General features: G+C 37.2%; 2 protein-coding genes across 2 annotated transcripts in view; both read left to right on the top strand.

The window, feature by feature from the left end:
* CENPE (centromere protein E) overlaps nt 1-13,195 on the top strand; it is a 44,990-nt gene extending 31,795 nt beyond the window's left edge. The window contains exons 38-49 of the mRNA XM_056489386.1: nt 736-936; nt 1,019-1,165; nt 3,683-3,895; nt 5,062-5,271; nt 5,796-6,005; nt 7,088-7,309; nt 7,950-8,153; nt 8,740-8,852; nt 9,347-9,444; nt 10,003-10,162; nt 10,577-10,839; nt 11,634-13,195. Of these exons, the coding sequence (XP_056345361.1) occupies nt 736-936; nt 1,019-1,165; nt 3,683-3,895; nt 5,062-5,271; nt 5,796-6,005; nt 7,088-7,309; nt 7,950-8,153; nt 8,740-8,852; nt 9,347-9,444; nt 10,003-10,162; nt 10,577-10,839; nt 11,634-11,731 (2,139 nt within the window). The 3' untranslated portion in view covers nt 11,732-13,195. The remainder of the gene's footprint in view (nt 1-735; nt 937-1,018; nt 1,166-3,682; nt 3,896-5,061; nt 5,272-5,795; nt 6,006-7,087; nt 7,310-7,949; nt 8,154-8,739; nt 8,853-9,346; nt 9,445-10,002; nt 10,163-10,576; nt 10,840-11,633) is intronic.
* Nucleotides 13,196-14,411: 1,216 nt separating this feature from the next.
* BDH2 (3-hydroxybutyrate dehydrogenase 2) lies at nt 14,412-24,719 on the top strand. Its single transcript, XM_056489383.1, has 10 exons — nt 14,412-14,501; nt 15,662-15,742; nt 17,195-17,273; nt 19,191-19,287; nt 19,792-19,900; nt 21,075-21,135; nt 21,816-21,929; nt 22,440-22,498; nt 23,210-23,302; nt 24,485-24,719. The coding sequence occupies exons 2-10, from the start codon at nt 15,671-15,673 to the stop codon at nt 24,536-24,538; spliced, it is 738 nt and encodes a 245-aa protein (XP_056345358.1). The 5' UTR covers nt 14,412-14,501; nt 15,662-15,670; the 3' UTR covers nt 24,539-24,719.
* Nucleotides 24,720-25,550: the final 831 nt, after the last annotated feature.

The raw sequence follows: 25,550 nt of genomic DNA, 5'->3' as shown, positions 1-25,550 counted from the left end.
TTGGTCTAAGTTTTATTACTGATATTTAGTAATGACACCCTCAACTTGTCTCAGCCTTGAAACCCTTTGGTGTGGTCCAGCTTTGGGATGAATGTGAATTTATCATATGTGTGCCTGTTTAATATAATGATCAGTACCTGAACTTGCATTCTGACTTTTTAAAAGGCACTGTGGAGACAGCGAGACCTAAACAGGGTTTTGAATCCTTGGTGCTTTTCACACTTTGTGAATAGCAGTCAATATTTGTAAGTCTTGCACTTTTTTCTTGCCAACTCATTCTTTTCATAATGTTTGTTTTTGAGCTTTTCACCTGTAAGATTCTTACTCTGTCGATCAAAGATTTTCTTTAAGGATTACTTTTGTTTAGAATATATTACTGTTAGGTCGAGGAAATATAACAATATTGTCCATTGTTTATGCTCATCTTCTGTTTGTTTTAATTTGCACATAGGTTGATTGCATTTTTATTTGAGTCTTCTTGTATTACTGATGACTATAGTTGACTGTTGTATACTTTTTTGGGTGTCATGCTATTCCTCTTCCTTGTGAATATTTTTCTGTTATTAGAACACCAGAATTTTTTTTAAACTTTTCTTTCTGCTAATGTGAATTTTAGTAATTAAAAATTGTGATTTTTGTATTTTGCTCAACTGATTTGACTGCTGTGTGTAAAGGGTGTGTAAAGACCATGACTATGAAATTGTGATTTGCATTTTTCTACACTGTTCACTGTAGATTCAACAATTAACTGAGACCCTAAATTGTGTATCATGTGAGAAGGACCAGTTATTAGCTGAAAGAACTAGTCACTCTTTACAATTTAAAGAACACATCTCATCATTTAATCAAGAAAAAGATGAGCTACAAAAGCTTCTTCAGAATGTCAGGTCTGAGCGGGACCAACTCAAGACCGAATTGCAAAGAAATTCTGATATGGTGAGTGTTGCAATTTGCATACCTGAGTAACTCATAACTTCTCGTGTTGAACATTACTTAAATATGTGTGCTTTCATTACAGTGTCTTGAAACAAAGGCAAAACTGGATTATGCTTTAGAACAACTGAAGCATAAAGACCTGAATAACATGTCCATTCAGGTAAACTCAGTGGATATTGCAGAGCAGGTGGCTGATGAGAGCTTGAAAGAAAAAACCCTGAAGATTAAGGTAAGCTTATTTTTCTACCTTTTTTAATGGTGCACACAGAACACTCATCATGGAGCATAAGCCATTTGTGCATTATGTATAGAATGGTTTGCATATCTTGCTAAGATGCTGCATACCTAGGATCAGTTGATTTGCTGTTGTTCTGTGATTGCACATCTTGCGTCAACTGAGAAGTTCAATTTCATGTCCACAGAACATCTCTCTTGCTTTCATTACTGTCTAGCCACCCCAATGAAAATAACTAGCCATGTAGGATCATAGAATCATTTAGGTTGGAAAAGACCTCTTAGATTTCAAACCTTAAACCAGCACTGCCATGATCACTGCTAAACCGTGTCCCTAAGTGCCAGATGTACACATCTTTGAAGTGATTCCACCACTTCCCTGGGCAGCCTGTTCCAGTACTTGACAAACTTTTCTTTTCAGTTTTTTCCTAATAACCAGTCTAAACCTCCTCCAGTACAACTTACCACGTTACGTGGGAGAAGAGGCTGACCCCCATGTGGCTACCCCTCCCTGCCAGGCAGCTGTAGAGCAGGGCAGTGCCCCTGAGCTGCCTCTTCTCCAGCCTAAACACCCCCAGCTCCCTCAGCTGCTCCTCACAGGACTTGTGCTCCAGACCCTTCCCAGCCCAGTGCACTTCTCTGGACACGCTGCAGCACCTCTGTGTCCTTCTTGCACACAACAAGGGGCCCACAACTGGGCACAGAATTTGAGGTGTGGCCTTGCTAGTAACAATCTGTTTCCTACTCCTGCTCGCCACACTATTCCTGACACAGGCCAGGATGCCATTAGCCTTCTTGACCACTGGGACACTTGCTGGCTCACATTCTGCCAGCCGTTGACCAGCATCCCCAGGTCCTTTCCTTCTGGGAAGCTTTCCAGACACTATTCCCCCAGCCTGCAGCACTGCACGGGAGGTGTTGTGACCTGGCAGTTCCCCTTGTTGAACCTCAAACAGAAGCACTTTGGTTTTATAAAATCCTCTAAATCCTTCCTTCTATTATTCCCCATCAAATACTAAATTGGTGTCAAATAAATTAATTTCAAATAAATTAATTTCAAATAAATTAAAATGCTTCTGCCCTCAAACTAGGAATTCCTCAGACCTTTTGTTAGCTAGCTATCCTGAGTATATTTTCACACAGATACGTGAAGTCCTGGTAACCTACCAAAAGCCAAAATAAATAGGATTTATCAATGTGTATTGCTGCAGATAGGTAAAGCCTTATAAAATAAGGGCCTTGCTACCCTTGTAAAATCATGGCTCAGGCCTGCTACTTTGGCTAAGTAGAAAGGAACTGAGTGACTCAGCTGGAACAGGGGTAGAGAGATGTGGGAGCCGTGCTGCGTGACTGCCTCATGTCCATGTCGCCGTGTATGGTGGCTGAGTGAATTGGGCTTGTTGTGCCTTAAAAGGATGGAAACTGATAACCAGCTAAGTGCATAAAAAGGCCTGGGTTTTGCAATAAAGGGCACTTTGCACTGCCTGGGGACTCTGCATCATCTCATCTGGCGCCCAAACAACAAGAAATGAGATTACAATGAGAAAGTAGACTACTACCAACAACAAAGCCCTGTAACCCCAAACACACCAAAATACCAAATTACAATGAAGAAATAAACTATGACTCAACAAAATAAACCCTTACGCCCTAAAACTACGAAGAGCAGAGCTCAAACCCTACCAACAACAACACAGAACTTTCTTCCATCGCCATCCAATGGAAAACAAAATACCAGCACAACTGATATAGTTAAAACGTAATGAAGGAAGTAAACATCAGCAGATCACTTTTAAGAGCACTCTCCCCTTCTGACTTCTGTAATTGATAGGGTCTTGTTTGCCTCTTCTCAGTGTTCCAGAGTTTTTACTGTGAGGTGAAGAGTTAAGAAAACTGATGAAGTTGAACTTCTTTCAACTAAGAACCAATGATGGAGGGAATATGTTATAGGAGTTTCATACTTATTTTAAAATGTGGAACATAGACATAATTAAAGATGATACTGGAGTTGCAGTTTACTGGGTCTTCAAGTCTGTAGCACTACTGAGCCTGCTTACTGCTCGTTCACACCTTCCTTTTCATGGCAGAGTGCTAGGGCCCACTTCATGAGCCCCTTCCTTCAGGCAAGTAGGAGCAGTTAAACCTAAAAGTCCATCCTGAGGGGAATGCCAGCTGGCAGACTTGTGAACAGGCAAGAATTTTCTTTCATGCCTGATTTACAAGTCTTGATGTTGCCAGGCAACCTAAACCCTAAAAACAATTTCAGCTTGTAAATTTATTTGCTGGGAAATTAAGAAATTATCTGAGTTTGTGCCTGGATTAGTGTTTTTGTCATATCCCTGTGGCAAGTCAAAACTGAAGTCTTAATCATAATAACTTTTCCTCTTGTAAAACCAATACATACTGTAGGGGTTAGTCCTGGAGTCAGATAATATGTATTTTATGTTTCTGTTCACAGCTAATCACATTTTTCCTTATTGTGAACTAATTAATTTGTTTCACTTGCATTTAGGAGCTTCTTGAGAAATTCCCAGCCATGGGGAAGAGATATGAATGTCTCTCTACAGTGTCTCTTAAGCTAAAGAGTGAACTGAATAGTCAGAAAGCACTGATAGCTGTGATACTGCCTCAGCTTGCATTGGAGCAAAGAAAACAAGTCAAAACACTTCAAACTAAAAATGAAGAAATGAACACTCGTGTCCAGAAGTTACTGACCAAATTGAAGGTATCAACTTAAAATGCTGAATATGTGGATGCTTCATATCGCTATGATTTGGATTTTGGGGGTTTTTTACAAGCTCTCAATAGTAACAGCTAGGATTTTATATACTCTAGCTTTGGATTTTGAGAATCCATACATTGGAGAAAATAAGTTGATAATGATTGCTTTACAATCAAACTTAGTATTTAATTGTAGTTCAGCTGTTTAGCACAGAATTATTTCATTAAAAATCTATTTTAATTGGAAAACGAAATTTTCTTTCTGTACTCTAGAAATCAAATAATAGATGGCTAAGTATGTATTTCTCTGTGGTGGAAAGAGACATGCAAGATGGCTTGGAGATGCGTGTTTACTCTGCAAAACTACCCAAGTAGTTTGATGATTTCACAGCCTTGCAGATCTTCCCCAGTTTGGAATCAGTTTCTCCATTGGACTAAAATTATCAGTAAAATGGTTAAGGGTAGTTGGGAAACAATTCCTGTTAACATATGCAGAAGTACAGTAAATGATAAAGTTTTTCCTGCTTGTTTATTTACAATTAAATATTAAGAGCTGGAGGTTTTTTTGGTTGGAGCATGGAAATATGCACAGGCCTGGAGAGAGGGGATGAAGCTCTTGACAGGCAGTCATGTCTATAATTATCCATTAACTTGGAAGTTGAACTAATGTTCCAAAAAGCCTTGTTTTATAACTTAATGCAGCCATTTTAGGTTTAGTTTTTCTATAGATGGCTTTTAACTTTCATGGTTAAAGACGTTCAAGATCCAACTAGCAAGCTCCGCTAGAGTAGTTTTAAAACACCATGAGTCATAGATCATCTGTACCACAACTTTCACAACTCCAAGAGAAAATAAATATTAAAAAAATATATTTTGTTTTTCAAATTTAAGATTTGTGGGAAGCTGTCTAGAGCCTTTTAAACTTCTTAGATTTTTTTGGAGTCTACAGAAAAATAAGATACTGAAAAAGTGCTGTCTCAGCTAAAAGGTTTACATGCCATTACTGTAATGCACATATTGAACCTGGTTTTCTTAGTCATGTGTTGGTTATCCTGGGCATTTAGAGGCTCAGAGAATAGATAGATTGAATTGTAAAATACTGTATTTTAGCTGGATGCAGGGTACCATTTTAAAGCAGGCTCACTGATACATCCTGTGCTTCTGCAACAGCTTCTATTCGGTTCTGTTTGCAACAAGAAAAGAGAATATCACACTGCTGTTCACAAATATGAAATGGAATTGCTTGAGGAAAAGAGAAAACAAGATCACCTACAATCCCAGATACAATGTCTCAGGAAGATTAATTTGAAGCAGAATGAAGTATCATCTCAAGAGTTAAACAGCAGTGAAGGGCTGCAGAGTTTCCACTTGGATGCAGAGGTAATTTGGAAAAAAAAATAGATGTAAAGATCCATTCCAAAGGCATGGGGTCATGTGGTGGTGGGAATCTAATGGCATTGGGTTTATCTGTTGAAACTTCACTTAAGGGGGGGGTGAATGAATAGAGTTATTTTTGTATGCTACTAGTTCTATAGTAAGAGGATTTTGCTTTGTAAAGCAGCTAAAATAAGATTAATAGGTTAGAAAATAGTGGGAATGCTATTTACTTATTTGCCCTCTACAATACATACTGTCCAATACCAAGATGACTCGTTCTAAAACAATGGAATAAACTTCTGCTAATAAGCACTTTTTTTTCTCCTTTTCATCTGCCCTAGGAATGTAGATTGTCTTTTTGTTTTCCCAATAGGGTGCAATGTTAAGTCTAGCAAAACTCCTTTTATATGATAATTAGATGCTAAAACAGACTTCCTGCTATACTGATAACTGAGAGGACAGAAGGTATATTTAGATATGTAATAATCAAAACAGTGTTTAAATTTTAATTCCCTTTTTTTTATAAGAGCATTCTCAAAGATGTATCAGAAACGGAACATGAACTTGTCTGCATAGAAGCAGAGTTACAGCAGGAAGAAACTGCTAGAAAAGAAACAACACAGTTCTGGGAAGCTTGTTCAGGAACTCACTGGGATGCAGAGGAACTGAAAGAAGAACTCGAGAAAGATAATGAAAGACTCTTGCAAGTCTTTAAATTCTGGACTCCTAAAGTAAAGGTAAAATTAAATGTTATAGAATTAGAAGTGTATTTTGTGTAAGCAGTCTGTAAATGCCTATAATTGAAAACAAAACACAAAAAAGGCTCTTCAATGATCATTGATTTATTATCAGCATTTATGTAATTATCTGTAAGACACAGAAGTACTGAAAAGATTTTTAAAGGTTCCTTATGCATCCAGACATGGAAACTGGCTTTCTAAAAGACTTTCTGGGTAATAAATGGGGGAGGGGGTGTGGGGATGTTTATTTGGGGTTTTATTAGTCTGAATAATGTTGCTTTTCTTGCCAAACTTTATCAAAACTACTATAGCCATTTTTAAAACTCAGTTAAATTTATACTTACACTCCGTTCTGATGCTTCCCTCTTGCCTCTTTTGGAAACCTGGACAGCATTTTTCAGGGTTTAGTGCATCATGAACAGGATTTCATGAGATTTCATCTTTCTGATTAAATCTTAAGTTTAGCCTATTTTAAAGTTTCTTCTGTGGAGTCAATAGTCAGTCTTAACTTGTTTGGGATTTCGCAGTGTTGGCAAGGTTTTTGGAAGAATTCCCTGATCCTAATATTATGTGGATCACAACTTTTAACAAACAAAGAAAAATCTAAAAAATTTCCTGACAATTATGAAGTTTTTATTTATCTGATATATCGAACATGTGGGTTTTTAAAATAGTCCAATGTGTAGGTTTAATTTCCTTTAGTCAGTGAATACATTCTAGTAAAAAAAAGTCTGTGAATAATTATGGTTTTCTGTTGCTGGCATTCAAGAAGTCTTCCCAATATAGTTCCTTTGTTTCTCTAATATTAGAGTTTGAGTTAATGCAGAAACACTGGTAAACCTGCAATACACTGTCATCTTCTCTTGTGCCCCTTCCTGCCTCCCTCTCTTCTGGAAATGAAAATGTTCTTTTGAGTGATAATGATACCGTTTCTGACAGCAAGCATTTTCAAATAGGGCAGTGAAACAAGAATGTGAAAATAATACAGGCTAAGGTACTTGCTGTTTCTTCACTTGCCATATTTCTAGCAGATTAAAAAAATATTTAAAATTATTCTGTATGATGCTACTCATTTTCAGATACTCCTTGAACTTTCTTCAGAGCTGGATGCCAGAACTGCCAATTATAGTAAAAATGCTGATGTTGAATTAAAACAGAGAAAAGAGAAAAATCAAGAGTTGCTTCAAGATCTAAACACTCTAAAAGAAAAGCTGGCCCCTGGTGGCTCTGCCAGTCTGGCATTAGAAGAAGAAAATTATAGGCTTCATAATAAATTAAAGGCTGCAGAACAAGACAAAAAGGTACCAATACTTCTTCCTAAGGAAAACTTCTTTGATGCTTGCTTTCTAAGGGAGAGTACTCCAAATTGAAAATAAGGATTGATGGCAACTGTAAATCTCTGCCACCACAATACAAATAGAGTACACTTTATTTTAGTAGCTCTTTTATTTCCAAAGTAGAATTTTAAGCTCTTACCTGTAACATGATTATTTTAATTGCCTGATTTCTGTACACAAATAGATATTCAGTTTAGAAATTAATATTAAATGTTTTCATTTACTTTGGAAGTATTGACTTTAATAGGGTGATACTCTTGATGTTTCCTGTAAATATATGGTATTCACTATGTCAGACATGAAGCTGGAGAATTCTCTATTTAATCACAGGAATTGAGAACTTGTTTTCTGTCTCCTGTTTATGTCACAGTTACTCTTCTCCAAAGCACTTTTTCTTTTCTTAGACTTGAGTGTTCTAGACTATTAAAAGGTGACACAAAACAGTGACCTGGACATGAAGACCTGCCATAGAGCCTGTAGCGTTGGATTTTTTTGTGTGGTTTGGGTTTTTGCTAGTTCTTGCTGAGAATATGACCACATGCTGTTACTGTTACTATCTTTTGACATAACTGTTCATAACTGATTGATTGATGTATCTCAATAGGCTATGGAAGTAAAAATTCAGAAGTTAGAGAATGTAATAAATGAAGTAGGAGAAAGTGTCAAAGTGAAAGATGACAGGATAAGCAAGTTACAAGCACAGATCCGAATAAAAACAGAGACAAGTGAGCTGACCCAACTACATGCCAAACTGAATGAGATGGATGATTGCCTCAAGACTGCCCTAGCAGAGAAGAAGAGTCTTCAGGTATGAGCAAAATACTTCGCTCCTCTCTATTTCCCCTGATGAAAGACACAAAGAATGCTTGACAACAGTTGTAGGTGAAACACAGCTCTCTATAGTCAGTGTTACTTCTTCTGTTGGCATTCCTAGAGTAAAACACTCCACTGTTTAGCAGGCAGTTTCACATTCTACCAGTGCAACCTTCAGTGGGCAACATTTAGAACTCATATTACAATACTAGAAACTAAATGTGTTGCTTGTATGTGATGTATTTCTGAAACATTTTAAACATTTTAAAACCTTTAAACTGAAGCATGAACTGTTTACTCAATGTGATATATTTGCACACTACTTTAAAATTCCCAGATTTATATCTGCACAGAAGTCAGCAAAACTTGCTAAAGTATGGTTACATGTAATACAGCAGAGTAGGATACCAACTGCTGCTGTATTGCTAGTTGGTGATGTGAGCCACCTTAGTGAAAAATAATTTCCCGCTCCTGGTTTTGTACAGCAAAATCTAGCAGATCGTAATGAAGATACAAGGCAAACAACTCTATTTCATTGCTATGTAAAAAGCCCTTATTTATATTAAATATTTTGCATTCAGGCAAAATTAGATAAAGGTGCTGAGCTGTACAAAGAAGAAATTGACCATCTCAAAACACAATTGGTAAAATGTGATCTGGAAAGAATGAAACAATCCAACTCCTTGGAAATGAAGTAAGTTCAAATTTTATCTTCTTGCAATTCTCAACTACTTCATTCTTGCCTTCTACTTCCCTCTTTATTTTTCCCACATAAGAAGTAATCATTCAGCTTGACGTGTTGTAAGTTTTAATGGTGGTTAGAGAAAGTAAAATCTCTATGTACTTTGGGTTGCTTACAAAACTTCTTCCCTGTACACCCACCAAAATTTCTCAACCACATTCAGCCAGAAATTAAATGACTATTCTGACAAAAGAAGGCAAGGGGAAAGCAATAACTGAAAGCACTCTCTACTTCTCTAGAGAGAAGGGATACACCAAAAATAATTAGTCCAATTTTTGGGTGCACGTTACCTAAAATCTAACTGACAGCCAGGTTTATGTAGTTTTTCTTGTGTAACATGTGTGTGTCTTGTATTTGATAGATCATTGGAATTCAACTGAAACCGTAATAACTATTAAACTGAGGTTTTCTGATTTGTTTTTTCCCTCCCTTCCTGCCTCATATAGACTTGCTAATTATAAAGCTGTTGCAGAACATCAAGAACAACAGTTAACAAAGCTAAAAGAAGAACTGAGAAGAGCACACCAAGAGCAAGATGTTACTGGTAAATTCAAGATAAATGGAAGGGACTCTCTCATGTTAAACACAGAGTTTTGAGGTTATATGGGTAAAGACCAGATTGAGATGCAGGCCTTGTATTCAAAGGATATGAGGAGAATTAGGTGCACCAGAACGTGAGATGGAAAATTGTTTACATTAGCTGTATATGAACTGCATTAGAATCACAGCAGTTCTTGTGTTTTTCTCCAGCCACATTTGCCCTTGTGGAGGGAAAATCTGCAGTGGTGGTAGCTCATGTTTCCACTTTTTCCTTGACATACAAATATGTAGTACTAATCAAAGCTATGACCTAACTGGAACAATAACTATTTTACCCCTAAATGGTCCAGTGAAGAATCTGTTATGTTAATATCTCCGTGGTAGTGTGGATACTGAGAGGTGTGTTTTGTGTAGAAAAAAGAGTAACTGTTGTAATGGCACTTGTAACCCAGTGAGGTTTCACATATAAGACCACAAGAAAAAATAGGCTTTAAAATGTATTGGCTTGGTTTTAATCACTCTCCAAATAACGCACACACATATGTATAAATCTGTTTTCTAGTGCTGAAAGAAGCAGATCCTCAGCAGTCCCAAATACCCCTTACTTGTGGTGGTGGCAGTGGTATTGTACAGAGCACACAGATGCTTGTTATAAAATCTGAACAAGCTAAGCTGCAGAAAGAGAACTTGCAGCTGAAGAAACAAAAAGACCTTCTACTGAGGTAAGTGGACAGCTGACTAGCAACATATCAAATCATTTGTTCGACATAATCAATATTTATGTTAAGCATTAGTGTTTCTTTCTGGGAGACCATGGAAGTGAGTAACCATTAATTTTAGATTTCACATCATAAACTTTTATTTAAAGTAGTTTTATGGCTCATAAAGGCCTTTTTACTTTAAATTGCTTGCTTTCTTAAGAATCTTGTAAATGCTGGAAGATACACTTGAATTGTGTGTTGGAAGAAATTTTAGCTTAAAAAAAATCCTCTGAACCCAAGATACACAGCTATTGTATTGCCATGTCTGTGATATGCCATCTGAAAATACAGAACTGTCTGTTCTTCAGGAATTTTTCCTTAAGGAAACTGCTTTAAACTTTTCTTAATTGAATGCTGGGGTTCTTTTCTTTGCAGTAATGAACTTCAACTCAAAGAGGAACTCAGGAAATGGAAAGAAAGGGCACTAAAATTGAGAGAACAATCCTCAAGAGAAAGTATTCGAGAGACAATACCAAGGTCTCCTAAGAAGGCAGTGTCATATTTCTTTAAAGAGCAAATGCCTTCACCTTCCAAAGAAACTGCTTCTCAGGAAATAGTGACTCAGGATCTACCAAAGCCTCTGCCTCTGACCTGTCCAACAAATTTCTTTGATAATTCCAACTTGGGTGTGCTAACAGGTACGTAGCACAGTGGTAGTGTCCTATAAGATTTGAAGATGCAAAATGTAAGGGATGGCCTGAGATCTGAAACTTGCATGATAACAGTATTCCTGAATGATTTATCATCTGACTGTTGAAAAGCTGATCATCTGAGTTGTGAGGCTTCTGTATGCTCTACAGAATCAAAATACCAAAATGAATTCTTCACCTGCTGAAGAATATCCAAACTTTTTTTTTTCCTTTTCTGCAGTGGAAGTGTTGATGAGTGACTTTTAAAAGTGAATCAACAAAATGTTGTTACTAGATAGCTGGTGCTCTAAAATATTTTGCTTTTCAACTTTACATTGGTTAAGCAGAGATTTCTGGTAGAACTATATAAAGTTAACGGCTGGTTAACTTCTTTCTCAAGTTTTTCAAGATGGTAGACTTTAGTCTTTGATGTTGCATCTGCTACTCTGCCTGGCTCCAGCTGCAGTAATAGCTGTTTGGATGAGAACTTCTGTTCCTCAGCCTCACTTCAGATTTCTTATGTCTGGCCTGCTGACTTTTAGTAACTTCTGCCCTCATGCTTCTCAGCTTTCAAAAGGCCCCAGCAGGCACGTTAAAGAGTAGCCAGTTTTTGGGGTACTAGTTGCAGACTTCCAGAAAGAACATGACTCATTTGCAATGGCCAACTTGGTTATAGCACAGCTTTCCTCACAACACAAAGCTCCTCAGAGGAGCTGATGTACAAAACACTAATCAAGATTGAATCACTGCATTCCTGCTGCTTGTCTAACTGAAAGGCTTTAATGTTCTTGTCTCCTGTACAGATACAAGACCTGAGGGCACAGAGGCCACAGAAGAACGTCTTAAGCACTTGTTTGGGACTTCAGACAAAGATAAAGCCCCTGATTGTAGCACCCAGTAAAGATGCTCTGTCATAAGCTGCCCTTACAGTAGCTACAGCCAGGATCTGCAAATACAGAAGAAAATTGCTTCAGGTTAAAAACCAGCCTCTTCCATCTTTGCTGTCTTGGAGTTTCTACTTCTCACAACTGGGAAAGCTGGAATAGGAGGACAAAAATGGAAAACCAGATGTTGCCCCACAACCTGCTAATCTGCTGATGTTCTACTTTGGTGTTGTGGTGTTTTTTTGATGGCAAAGAGAAGCTAATGTATTGAAAAAAGAATGGAAAAATGAATGGATCACAAACTAACCTACTGTGAAACTTCTCAATCTCAAACTTTTCATTCTGTCATTCCTAAAACAGCCCTTTTCTGGCGTGTTGATATTTATATCTTCAGAGTGCTGTTAACTTGGCAAGAAATATTTTTTTGTTCCTTAGCATGTGGTTTTTATACCATGCTTTCTTTAAGCCAACAGAAACTGCATTTTCACCACAATCTTGACCTCTTTGGATACTGCAACCCAAATGACTGATCTTCTGTTTGTAGAGTACACAATCAAGGGTTCCTCTTAAAGTCCTTAAAACTTTCTGCAGCTCAGCCAATTATGGTACTGTGAGTAACTTTGAATTTTGCATCATTTTTCAGTATACCTGTCTGAAGTTGTGTATAGGGGTTTTTTAATTGTAAGCAATGGACTTAACACTCTTCTGCTTCTCTAGTGAAGGGAAAACAAACCAGATCTTTGGGATCTTTTATTAACCTACTTATCTGTACCATGAGACCTACATTTTGTATCTTTTATATAAGAATTTTTCACTTGACAATAAAATTTAATGTGTTAAATATGTAAAAATGGTTTTGCTGCTCACTTGTGCTGTGATCCAAGGATGCTGATTACAATATTGTCTGTTACCAAATCTCTTTTATACTGATTTCATCACTTCCATCATAATTATCCTTCTTGTCTCTGTCCTCTATAACCTTCTGCAGCAATTACTTCTGCAGAAGTTTATGGTTTTTAGAGTTTTATTAAATTCTTTGAGTCTGTCAGAAAATGGTTGAAGTCTAAAACATAGATCCTCCTCCCTTTCCTCCCTTCCATGCCCTCCATTGCCAAACAGGAATTGGGCACTCAGAATCCGAGATCAACTCCATTAAGGATGAAATCATCATCATGAGATGAGAAAGTCATACCTAAGAAAGATACCTGCATCAAAAGCATCATCCTTATTTTATAGGAATAAATCTGTCAGTGATGCTAGGTCCTGTTTGGGTCATCCAAACTGACAAGCAAATGGCTACACTGATGTGTTCCTGAGCATTCAGCAGTTACTGGAACTGGGGGAGTCACACAAGGATTATTTACCTCATGGAGGTACTTCTTCAATGAAGAACCAACCTTTATTTACTTTGAATAGCTGAAAACTGCCAACTCCTGTACCTACTAAGAAGGATTTATCTCAGTCTCTGGCCTTGAATGTGTTTTGGGAATCTTTTAAAGGCATGATGAGCCAAATATACAGATTCTAAATATCATTACAGAGTTGGGCACTGCAATGTCTTCTTTCTGACCACAGGTATTTATTTTCCGAGAGGAATAAATGCAGAGTCCTGGTATGTTTGTGGTGGTTTGGTTTTGGTTTCTTTTTTTTTGTTTTGTTTTGTTTTATTTTGTTTTTGAGGTTGGTTGGAAGTTTTCCAGGTTTGTTTTAGGTAGGGTTGTTTTGTTTTTTGGTGGGTTTTTTTTTGGTTGGTTGGTTTATTATTTATTTCCCACTATAATGAGATTTCCTTTGGCTACCAGCATTTTGGTGTTCTAAATGAATTAGACTGACTATTTTTCTTCCAGAATCAGGAAAGGTGGTGTATATATAGATCTACCTCTTCCATATACAATTTCCAGTGGTTTTTGGTTAATTATTACTTGCTTGGAACAACTAGATTTGGTGATTTTTCTGGTGATTGAACTAAAAAAGGCAGAAATTTATTGCAACAGATCTGTGGCTAAATTCCAGTGGCAAAAGCTTAGGGAGCAGAAGGATAGATGCTTTTAGCATTTTAAGCAAAGATGCTTAATTGTAGCAAATTAAGATTTTTTTTTTTTACTGGAGAGCTGATCTAGAAAGCCTTAAATCTATCATAGTCTAGCAGAAAGACTGGATAAACTGAACTTTTGTGTATGTGTGTCCCAGTTTAGCCACAGAAGTACCTTTGCTGAGAACAAACTAATGAAGTTTGGGCAGGACACCAAATTCCTTAATAATACTATCAGGTAGCTTTAAGTCTGGTGTGAGCTTATAGCTAAATTAGCCTGTCCTAGAATTTTTCAGTTTAATCGTATTAATTCTGCTTTAACTTATGCAAATTAAACCAAAAGATATGCTGATAAATCACCAGTTTAACAACAACAAAAAAAAAACCACATAAGTTTTGTCCTGGTTTGGAATTTGATAGTTTATATTGCAAAAGGACATTGCTTGGAAAAACATGTTTGTGGCTTTTGGTTGGAATCCTACTGACCTCTTGAATTCTCATTGACAGAGAGCCAGCTAATGCTGGTTATACTTGTGTGTCCTTTCCTGTGCAGGAGAAAAATCACACTTTTTTTAAAATCCTGAGTTTCACTAGATGGCAGCATCTCAGTGTTTCAACAGGAAATTACGTTCGTATAGAGAAACTTAGCAGTTGGACTACAAATCCCACAAGCACGGTAAAAAAAAAAAAACAACTCTAGAACTTCCTTTTATACAAGGGTCGGTAAATATAACACAGCTGTTTGAGGTCTCTTGGTGAGTGACTATATTAACATTTATTTGTAAATGCTTCATAGAATCGCTGTGGCAAATGTTCATAAAACTTGATTGTTAGATTGAAAAATGTATTTATAATGCATTTTGGTTCCCACGTGTTAAGGGGAAGTACTTGAACTGATCCAGGTGGCTTTTGGAAAAAATTTTCCATTATGTTGCTTCAGAAGTCTAATTTGTTGAGTCTGTAACCTTCAGGAAAAGAGTTTTGCTTCAACTTTTGTCAGGAAAAACATATAACAAAACAGAATTTCTAATCAAAATAAGAGAAATGAGTAAAGGATTCAAGAAGTAGGACACTAAATTTGACACAGTAATCTGAGTCACAGATTTGAGTATCTCTAGAGGACAGCAGTGGCTGCTAACATAGGAAAGATTGTGGCACTTTTATCCTAATTTCCCAGTGAAGTACTTGGTGTGCTGAATTTATGTGTATATTTAAAGACTGTTCTTATGACACCTTTCTACATTCCTATCTACATAGACAAAGTTGCTTGGAGGATTATGAAAATGCAAGAGTTTTGGTTATGGGGAACCTAATTAACAAATTCCAGATACCACACTGACCTCACTTTTTAGAAACTTGAGACTTGGCATTTGGTTTTACTTGTTTGTCTGCATTTTTGCATGCTGTGTTTGGTTAAACCTTACACAGCACTTGAACAGGGCTGTATTTTGCCTTTTGCAAAAATGGATGGCTGCTCCATCCAGACTAGAGGTTCCCTACTGCCCCAAGCACGGTCAGTGTTCCCTGAGAACAGGGAATAAGAGGCAGGACTGGCAGCTTCATTCCCCACACACCTTCCTGCTTCACTGGGGCTGCTGTTTCATCCTGGGGTATTTTTGCCCGTTTAGGAAAAAATAAAATCTAATTTCTGTTACAATGAAGCTGAACTTCTGAGCTCAAGTGTCTTTTGACCTCTTGAGGTCCTTTATAACTAAAAAAAAAAAAGAAAAGGTGGGGCAGCCCTGCCTCTCAGAGCCCTGGATAACTGAGGGTCACACGGCAGCCAAACAGGACAACTGTGATGGCAAAGGTACATCTGGATCATGTCTGCTTTTGGGAATGTACTTGCATCTGATTCCTGGGGTGGTGTTGGCTTATCTTTGTTACATTTCTGTGCCATCCCGTGCCTGCACAGGTTGGCACCATGGGGCGGCTGGATGGGAAGATCATCCTGTTGTCTGCAGCAGCACAGGGCATCGGCCGAGCAGCTGCGATTGTAAGTTGGAAATGTTTGTTCTGCTGTGCCTGTGCAAGTCTCTCATTCTAGCTTGTCCAAAGACACCTGCACCAAACCAATTCTTGAATTAATAAACCATAGATGAGGCCAGAACTACACAGTGAAAAAATCAGGGAATCATATAGCCACTGTGCTGTATCATGCAGGCTTTGTGCTGTTTCAATTCATGAAAATCTTCAACTCTGAGGGGAGGTGTTAGATAAGGATAAGAACAAGATTTGAGGACAGCTGCAACAGCTTTTCTAACAATATATGGTTGGTACTCTCTGTATCTTTTATCCAATATCTCTGTTGCTTTGTTCTGGGAAAAAACTAAGATAATAGAAGTAATATTTCCTGGTCTAAGGCTGGATACTGTAAAGCTCCCCTACAGTAAAGCCAAGGTATTTTACCTATATTCATGATCAACGTGACCAAGCTCACATGATACTAGCACATTGTTCACAATGAGCACCTGTAAGAAACCCTTTACAAATTTTGTTTGATTACTGTTAAACAGAATTCAAGGTACATATTAACTTTCCAGTTAGCTTGTAACTCCTTTTGACCAGTTCTTCTCCTGCTACTTCCCTTTTCCATGGCAAATAAAAAAACCAGATTTCTCGTTATCTCTGTAATGTAATCAACAACTCAGGAAAAGCTCCTGTAGCATTTTTGCCAGACTAGTTATCTTCTCATGCATGTGGTTGAGAACAGAGAAGACTGCTGATCTTAGCTCTTATATAAATCACTCGGTCCAAGGAGCAGGTGATCTTCCTGATGGCTTCACTTTGTAAATACTCAACAAGCCATGGAAGGCTGGTATGTTTAATGTCACTATCCTCTTAAGCTGCACTTGGAACACTTTGAAGATTAGTCCAAGATGTCAGAATACTTTTGACAGACTTTACTTTGTTAGCTGTTGATTTATCAGTAATCACAATAAAAAGACAGGCTTTTGAGGAGACTGTCAAGAATAAAGCAATGTCTCTGCTTAAATATCAAAAGTCATGCTGCTTTTAATATTGTTCTATTCCAGCGATTTAGATACAAAGGATTTTGTTCAAAATAAAAAAATCCTCTTTTACGACGTCTGCCTTTACCTGTCATTTCTCATAATTTCATTTAAATCTAACAATACAGACAATTCTAACCTTATTGCTTACGAGAGCAGCTAATAAGGGCAATAATAATATCCATTACCTTAGTCTAGTTACTGTTCTTATACTTTATTTATGGGAAAACACCTTAAATCTGTTTTATAACACAAAGGTACATAGTTGTGTGCAACTCCCTGATATGCCCAGAATGAAAACTGAGAGATCAGATGCCTTCAGCTTGGCTTGGCTTGGCTTCTATTTCAAGCTGAAAAGCACCTGAAAAGAGAACATATTTTATTTCTGGTATGATCTGAAATATGTAAATATAAACTGCTTCTCTTGTATTCTCTAGGCTTTTGCTAAAGAAGGAGCCAAAGTCATTGCTACAGACATCAATGAGTCTAAACTGCAAGAACTGGGGAAATACCCAGGTAAATGGCCCTACAGCAGGTATTAGTTCAGCTCTTACAAGTTTTGTGTAGGCTGTCCGAGATACATTTTGAAGATGGGACTTGAAAAAAGCTTGAAAAAGACAGAAAGAAAGAAAAATATCCAGACTAATTCTTTCGATGTTTGCATCACTTTATTCTGTGGTGTGAAATAGCAGAGGTCTAGCATGTAAAATATTACAACATCAGCATATCAGAGTATTATTCCAGACATGTGGAACAACTGACTTTCTTGTGTCAAAGAGAAGTTGATATTTGATTGCTAGAATAGCACCCAGTTCAGTTACCTTTTGGCATCGCTAGGCTAATTATCAAGTGCATCGCTGTGGAAGGCATGGAGTGCTTTTCCCTGATCAAGAGAACATCCCACTATACAAAAAGCTAGACCTAGTGTTTTGCATTTCTATGGTCCATACTTGGCTTATCTTTTTAATGTATTCCTTACTGTCTTGTAGAATCCATATGTCTTCAGAAATGTAATTCTAGCAACATTAAATACACCCATTCTGTTTGTACAAATGTTCAGGAATATTGTTTTTCTACTGACGCTACAGGAACATGCTTCAAGGAGCAGGTTTTGCACAGATGTGTTTCTAATCACAGGTGACACAAGTGGGATATTACATTAAAAAGTATTTTTTCAATATTGAAATAAAAAACAAGACTTCAATATAGTTTACAGCTGAAAATGCTTCTAACTTGATTTGAGAGAAAAAAGTGGATTTAATTAATTCCTACTAAAGGCTGACAGTAAAATACACAAAACCACAGCTGGCACAGCTTTTGGCATATCAGTCTGCCAACTGGAATTCACCGCAAGCTTTGCAATTGTTTGGGAACTTGAGAGCTTTTCAGGTTCCTTCTGAGGGTATTTTGGGAAAGTGTTACATTTTTTCCCTCTGCTAGTATGCTCACAAGGAAAGAAATAATTTCCTATATACTCAGAGCCATTTCCATCCTTTAGACATATGACTAGTCAATCTACAATTCATCAAGACTTGGCACGTTGAGGTCTTTTTTATCCAGGAGAGATAATTCCAATGTGATGTTAATCACCAGCCTGCAGTCTGGTCTAATACACAAATCTCTTCAAAACTGTCTCTATCATTTAACTAAGGCATAGAAAGCCTATTCAGGGGCTTGTCGCTTTGGTTTCAAAAAAACCCCAGTTTTTAAATCCATTTCAAATCAAATTCTTCTTTAAGCTAGACAACACTCAGATGCTTTGCAGAGAGCTTTACAGTATTTCATGGAATCATTCCTGCTGGGTGAGACTTCTGGAGGCCATTTAGTTCCATCTGATGCTCAAAGTGGCACTGGTTAGAGCATGTTGCTCAGGGCTCTGCTTAATCCAGTTCTGAACATCTCTAAGGATGGAATTTTCTCAATAACCTCTGCAGGACCCTGTTCCTATGGGATTGCCCTCAAGATTTTAATAATTTATGCAAATTCATTTTTCCTTATTAATTAATTTATATAAAGCTCATTCATAATATCATCAACTACATATGAGAATGTGGCATGAAATGGCACTGAAAGCACATGTAACTAGTTCCAAGTGTTATTCTATGATAATGAGCATGAAAGTTCATTATGATTATATAGGTTCTATAATTCTTCAGTGTGAGAGTATAGTGGAATTCAAATTTATTTGGAATGTTTTTATGGTAAATTAAGCTAGCTCATCTGCTTGTGTCATGCTGTATAACAATTAAAACAGTTGATTATTTTAATGCTCTCCTGAAATTTTAAATAGCATGATATGTTGGCCCAGATTAACCACTGCACTAACTTAATCATTGAGTGGATTGAATTGTAAGCGCTACCCTCAGCACACCTGAAAAATAGTCAACTAATTCTTAGTCAAATACATTGAAACAAATGCCATTTTTTTTCTAGGCATTCAAATACGGGTTCTGGATGTCACCAAAAAGGAGCAGATAGAAAATCTGGCCAAGGAGATTGAAAAGATTGACGTCCTCTGTAACATTGCAGGGTAACTGGATTCTCTTTGCTACTATTATTTTTTCAGTTTTCCCTGTCTTCCAGAACTACTTTCTATTGCTTCAATGCATTTTATTTGTTATGTTTTAATGGATTTTTTACCCTTCATACTAACTTACATGTGTTTTCATCAAAACTGAACTTTTTGTGCACAGCCACATAAACCAGGCCAAGACAGAACAGCTCTGGAACTTACATTTTCCCTACTCTTTGTGTACCCTGTACTGATGGCTTTGACCCTCCTAGCACAACAGTGAACAAAGCTGACAGTCTGCTAGTGCTTTACTTTTTTAAAAAAATTTCTTTTATTGTCAGTCATTTTGTTGCAAGTATCGAGTCTTATTTGTGTCCTTGATACTTATCAGAAGAACTATACTGCTTGCATTCTGCAGAGCTCTTATGTCCTCCTTTTCAAGCTTAAAAAAAAATAGAATTGGGGGAAACGCCATAGAAGTGTAAACCACAGACAATAATCCATTTCATGCACTCATTCCAGGTTTGTTCATCATGGAACCATTCTGGAGTGTGAGGAGCAAGACTGGGACTTCACGATGAACCTCAACGTTCGCAGCATGTATCTAATGATCAAGACATTCCTTCCAAAGGCAAGGCTTGGCTGCCCATGACTTTTAATCTCTGCTGCATTGTTTGAAGTGTGAGAGATCAGAGTTGCTGCCACTGTGAAAATATACAAAATACAAGAGTGCCACTTTGGATAGGGGAGCCCTTAGATTACAGTACTGTAAAACATTCTCTGCATTGCATAATATTTCAAATAGACAATTTTTCTGAAGGATATGGTAGAGAAGACTTATTTTGGGAGTTGGCATATGTAAACTAGCTAAAATACTCCAGACTTTATGCAGGGCAGTGAGGGAGCCATTGCAATACAGTGCTAGAGTATTATACTACAGCACACAGCTGCACAATACCACTGCTTCAAAATATTTATAAATAATGTATATTAACATGAATTTTATACAGCTCTGGAGACTATTTCGTGAAGAAATTCAGGAATGCTGACGCTAACATGCTGATTAGAGCACAACAATTCAATGAAGGTAGCAGCTCGAAGATACTTCTTAGCTTTACATTATCACTAGGTTTGGGTCTACAAAAACTTGTGAACTTAATAAGGTGTTTGCATTCCCATAAATGCAAAGGTCAGATTTGAAAGCTGTGACCATGACTGGATGACAACTACTCTATTCAGTATTGTCCCAGTTCTTTTTGCTTGGTTGATTTGGTTTTTAGTTTGTTGGGGGGCAGATTTTTTCTTAGCCAAATGTAATTTTCAAAGTTTGGGGGTTTTTAACAACTTCAGGCATATCAAGTTTTAGGATGCCTAAAAAGGTCATAATTTAAAGAAAATTAGCTACAATTCATAGATGCTAGAGTGTTATGCTTTAGTCTTCTCCATAACAAGAATAGTTTGAGTGGGATCAATGAGTTGCTGCATTGGTAGATGGTATCACCAGATGTCTGTCTGATGTAACTTACTGCCATGACAAGAGGGCAATGACTGAGAGGTGCTGACCTAGCAAAAAAATCCTTTCCTGGCATGGTTTTCAATCCTGACATGGCTCAGGGGAACTGAGTGAGAATTTCAGACTCTGCTTTACTGCTTCAGTCAATGGCATCTGCCCATGCCAATTAAACTTTGTTGCCCTGTGTATCAAGTGCATGTAGGGCTGTTCTGCGAGTTACTGTGGGCTATTTTGCTGAACCTGCAGATGAAAAAATAGTTTGCATTTGAGTGACATAAGTACTCTTTTGCAGATGCTTAAACAGAAATCTGGAAATATTATAAATATGTCTTCTGTGGCATCCAGCATCAAAGGTCAGTAGCTCGCTAGAGTTCCTTATAAAAATTTTTAAGGTGATGGATATACAATATAAATATTGTGCAACTTTGAACTTAGAGGGCATTCTAAATTCAAAGCTATTTCTAAATCCCCTGGAGGGACTGGGGGAAAAAAAGTGAACACATTTAACTCAAACATAAATGCAAGGACACAGATGGAAAATTGTAGAAACTCCAGGATCCTTAACTCCAACTTCTTATCTCTGAGCTTTTTCAATGTTTCAATCTTTTTTACCAGTATTTACTAACTAAAGATAAATTACTTCCAGTGATATCTTGGTACATATGTTCTTCAGAGCTATAATGAAGAAATGACAATTACAGAAATGCTCTAACTATGCTTTCAAAAGAAGCTTGATCATGATTACCAGATGGATTTCTGCTGTTCCTAAATCTTTGCTGCTTGTTGCATTTTCTAGACTAGTTCCCAGACTTACCCTATTGAAAGGCTGTTTGCTTTCCTCTGTTGTATACCTGTGTAGAATTCTGGCAGTTGGCATTCTAGTTAGCATGCCCTTAAGCAGAGGCTACAGCTGCTACAGGAAATGCTAGAGTCCAGAAGCAGGTGCATACTGAACAATCCTGGCACTTTCTTTTTTCATTATTTTCCTTTTTAACTATGTTTCTGTGCTGTCTTAACTCCTAAAAACTGTTAGGAGTTGTGAACAGGTGTGTCTACAGTACTTCAAAGGCAGCAGTTATTGGGCTGACAAAGGCTGTGGCTGCTGATTTCATTGAACAAGGCATCAGATGCAACTGCATATGTCCCGGTAAGTGTTCTTACATCATTCTGTGAACTAGGAGCAGATGCTAGAAGGCCAGATTGAGTTTGGCTTTTTTAACAAAGAATAGACTTGAAAGAGGTAACTAAAGTTACCAGCAGTCTACAAGAACAGAGTGTGCTTGAAAGGCTTGTAATATAGGAAAGTTATTCTGTGGTTAAACTGGACCACTAGTCTGATTAACCTAGTATCTGCACTTTATACATACATTACACAGTGTTTAAATGGCTATTTTCAAAGATGCAGTCTAGGAAGTTAGAAGCAGGCAAGAGCTAGCTAACAGTCTGACCATTGTTTAACCATCTGAAAAGTATTGAATCTAATTCTCAAAACTCTTGCCTTCTACTAAAATTTAAAACTCTGTGCTTTGCAGTCTTTCTCCTGAGTTATGTTACAAAGTTACACATAGGTGTTAAGACATACAACTAGAACAAATAAACTTTTGTTGTGATTGCTGATGCAGTTGATTTTTAACACTGAATTTAAAATTCTGCTTAGGGACTGTGGACACACCATCTTTACAAGAAAGAATCCAAGCCCGACCTAACCCAGAACAGGTGAGAAAGCAATTATTAGCTTGGTCACATGTGTATATATCTTTAACTCTTTAAAAAAAGAATATATAACTGCACTTCTGCCCATATTCAAGAATGTCCTCAATTTCAGAGTACTGTGGGTAACTTAACATTGCTGTCTCCTTTGAAAGTGTGGTCAGCTTGAACTCGAGACAGAAGACTTAAGGACCAACCAGAACTGAATCCTCAGAAAGATAATATTGCTTAGTGAATGCAGAGGGTCTTTCATCCATGGAAGCAACTCCAGGTGTTGGTCACAGTACCCAGTGCAAAAGCAGAGGACATTTTCTATTGTAGCACGTGTCACACACAAGGCAGTGCAAAAACAATACAGAAAAGGCATTCTGGCCCTGTGCATGTCAATATTACTTGGGATGCCTAGCCATCCTTATTAGATAATGGCAAGTTCTCATTTGAAGGACATGGGAATATCTACCACCAAAGGAAGAAGGATTTTATGTTTGCTTTGTTCTGAAACCAGAGATTTAGGTGCTTTTTAAAAGTCTCCTAAATTTTTCCAACCTGAAATTCACATCCCCGTTCATTTTATGATTTTCCAGCTTTAATTCCCTACTTGGTGCACTAAAGGAAGTTATGACTAGAGGCCTTTTTCCTATATTGCTTTGCACATGTCAATAGGTTAAAATAATTGCTTTTCTATTTTTGATATACCAAATGCTTTTGTATATCCAGGCATTGAAAGACTTTCTAGCCAGACAGAAGACTGGCAGAATGGCTACTGCTGAAGAAGTGGCCCATCTCTTTGTGTACTTGGCCTCTGATGAAGTAAGTATTTTAATAAAATAAAATGTCCTGTCACAGAATCCCATGCTACTTTGCTGCTTCACAGTAGAGAGGGTGTTTGTTTCAGAACAATTTATATTCTCCTTGAGCTGGATTATTACAAAAATAAAAACCAAATTATGTTCCTTTTCTGAGTTCACCCTGCAATATAAAAGGCATTCTGAATATTGACAGTGATTGCAAGGCATTATGTATTTGGTGCCATGGCCTGGTGGTTTCATGTCACCTGAGCAAATTGACTGACCCCAGGTCATCCTGCATGGTGAAGAGAAACGAGCTTGTCAGCCTTACTAAGCTTGCACCATGGCTAGATCATGTTTTAAGGAGGTAGAATTAGTAGAGCTGCTGAAGATTTTAGCTAATGCTCAGGGTGAATCTGCCGGTCCAGCATAAGGAAAACAACAGACCCACTGTGGTTGTTACATACCAGACCACTGCAAATAGCACCACCACTAATAAGCACATACCAATGTTATTTCAGCTGCTGTAAATTTATTGAGACTAAAAACTGGACTGGATTTGTCTAGACATGTCCAGCAGTTCTAATGTCCGTGTCAAAATAGTTCAATGGATTTAGTTCAGCATTAGTTCAGTAGTCTGTTTCTCAGTTTCATCTTGGTTTTAGTATTTCCATAATGCTAAGAATTTTTTCCAGTTTGCTCACAGGATTTTCAATCATGTATAAACAGAATTCCTATTTTTCAATATACTCAGAATGTTTCAGCAGTGACATAGAAAAGAAATAGAGAAGAATGTCAACAGCTCAGTTGTTTACCCCATTATCCATATAATCTAAGTTTTTAGTTAGGTCCCATTATAATTATTGGCTGACCTGGTCAGATTCTGCTCAGCTGGACAGACCTAATAACATCATAGTGTGAGGTATCTATTCCTGCAGGTGAGATATCTGAAGTCTGTACTCTGAGGATGCATTCTCATCTTAATGCCTCTAATAATACTTCTGCCACACCTCCTTGAATTAAGTAAAAGGCTTTAATTTCTACATTTGTTTCTATTTAGATATTTTATTATTAGGTATTTCTGTAAAACATAAAAAGGTGTACAAAAAGAAAGCAGATTTTTAATTTAAAGAAGAAGTGTTTCCCTGTAATCAACAGCCATGAAAAATTACTTGAAATCATTGTTTATTTTATGTAATTTCAGTCTGCCTATGTGACTGGTAATGAACTAATCATCGATGGAGGATGGAGCTTGTGATTGACTCTACCTGCAAATGGAAATTCACACTATCATGGGCAAAAAAATAAGGATGGTGTTTCTTGCAAAGATTGAGATCATGCATGTAATGTCTTTCCAAACAAATTTTCTGCTCTCTCTCTCTAGATTGATCTTGCTGATTAACTTTTCCTTAAATAGAGAAACATTGCAGTAAAACATACTTCATGTATCTTCAATTTGTGGCAACTCAAAAAACATGAAAGAACAGCAGTTTAATGTTTAAGATTTCAGGAGGCCAAAAATATGATTCAAGTTACAAAATCTGAGTTGTATTTTAAACAAGATATGAGTGAAAGGAATTAACTATTACCTTTGTTCTCATCTCACAAGGTATTTGGAAATTAAATACTCACAATTAGATTTTCATGTACAGGAACCACTATGCAAGGGCAGTACCCTAGCAGGTATGAATGGGGCTATATGTGAGAGGAGTATTCTTAAATACATGGTTGAATCTTCATGAATATGCTTGACTTGTAGCACAAAAGCCAAAGGAGTGGATTTTACCACTCTAGATGGAGCCAATATTCCTCTCCAAAATGATGTACTAATATTGGATAAATTGTGCAAAATCTGTTGCTAGGTGGTACACTTAGGTGCTCTGTACCTTATTCTCAAGTACCAATACAATTCACACTAAAGCACAAAGCAAAATTTCTCTGAAAAGGACTGTTTCTACATGAGTATGTGCTGATGTTTTTATTGTGATAGCACATAGTAGCTTTGATTCATGAAATAGAAACATTATTGTCAAGTTTCATACTCTGGGAAAAAACAAAGGTCCTGACCCAGAGATCTAAGGCAATGAATAACCTGAATTCACAAAGCATTTGTTTTGCTGACATGCTGCTTAAAACCAGCATGAATTACATGGTCTAACTGCCTATAAATTTGGTCACCTTTAACATAGCTCCATTTATCCAGTTCATAAATGAAACTCCATGTAATTTAATACATATCTTCATATAAATTATATACATATTTATGTGAA

Source organism: Oenanthe melanoleuca, chromosome 4, assembly GCF_029582105.1.
Source record: "Oenanthe melanoleuca isolate GR-GAL-2019-014 chromosome 4, OMel1.0, whole genome shotgun sequence".
In the NCBI taxonomy this organism is placed as follows: Eukaryota; Metazoa; Chordata; class Aves; order Passeriformes; family Muscicapidae; genus Oenanthe; species Oenanthe melanoleuca.
The sequence above is the reverse complement of the archived record's forward strand: the minus strand, read 5'-3'. Positions and strand labels throughout refer to the sequence as shown.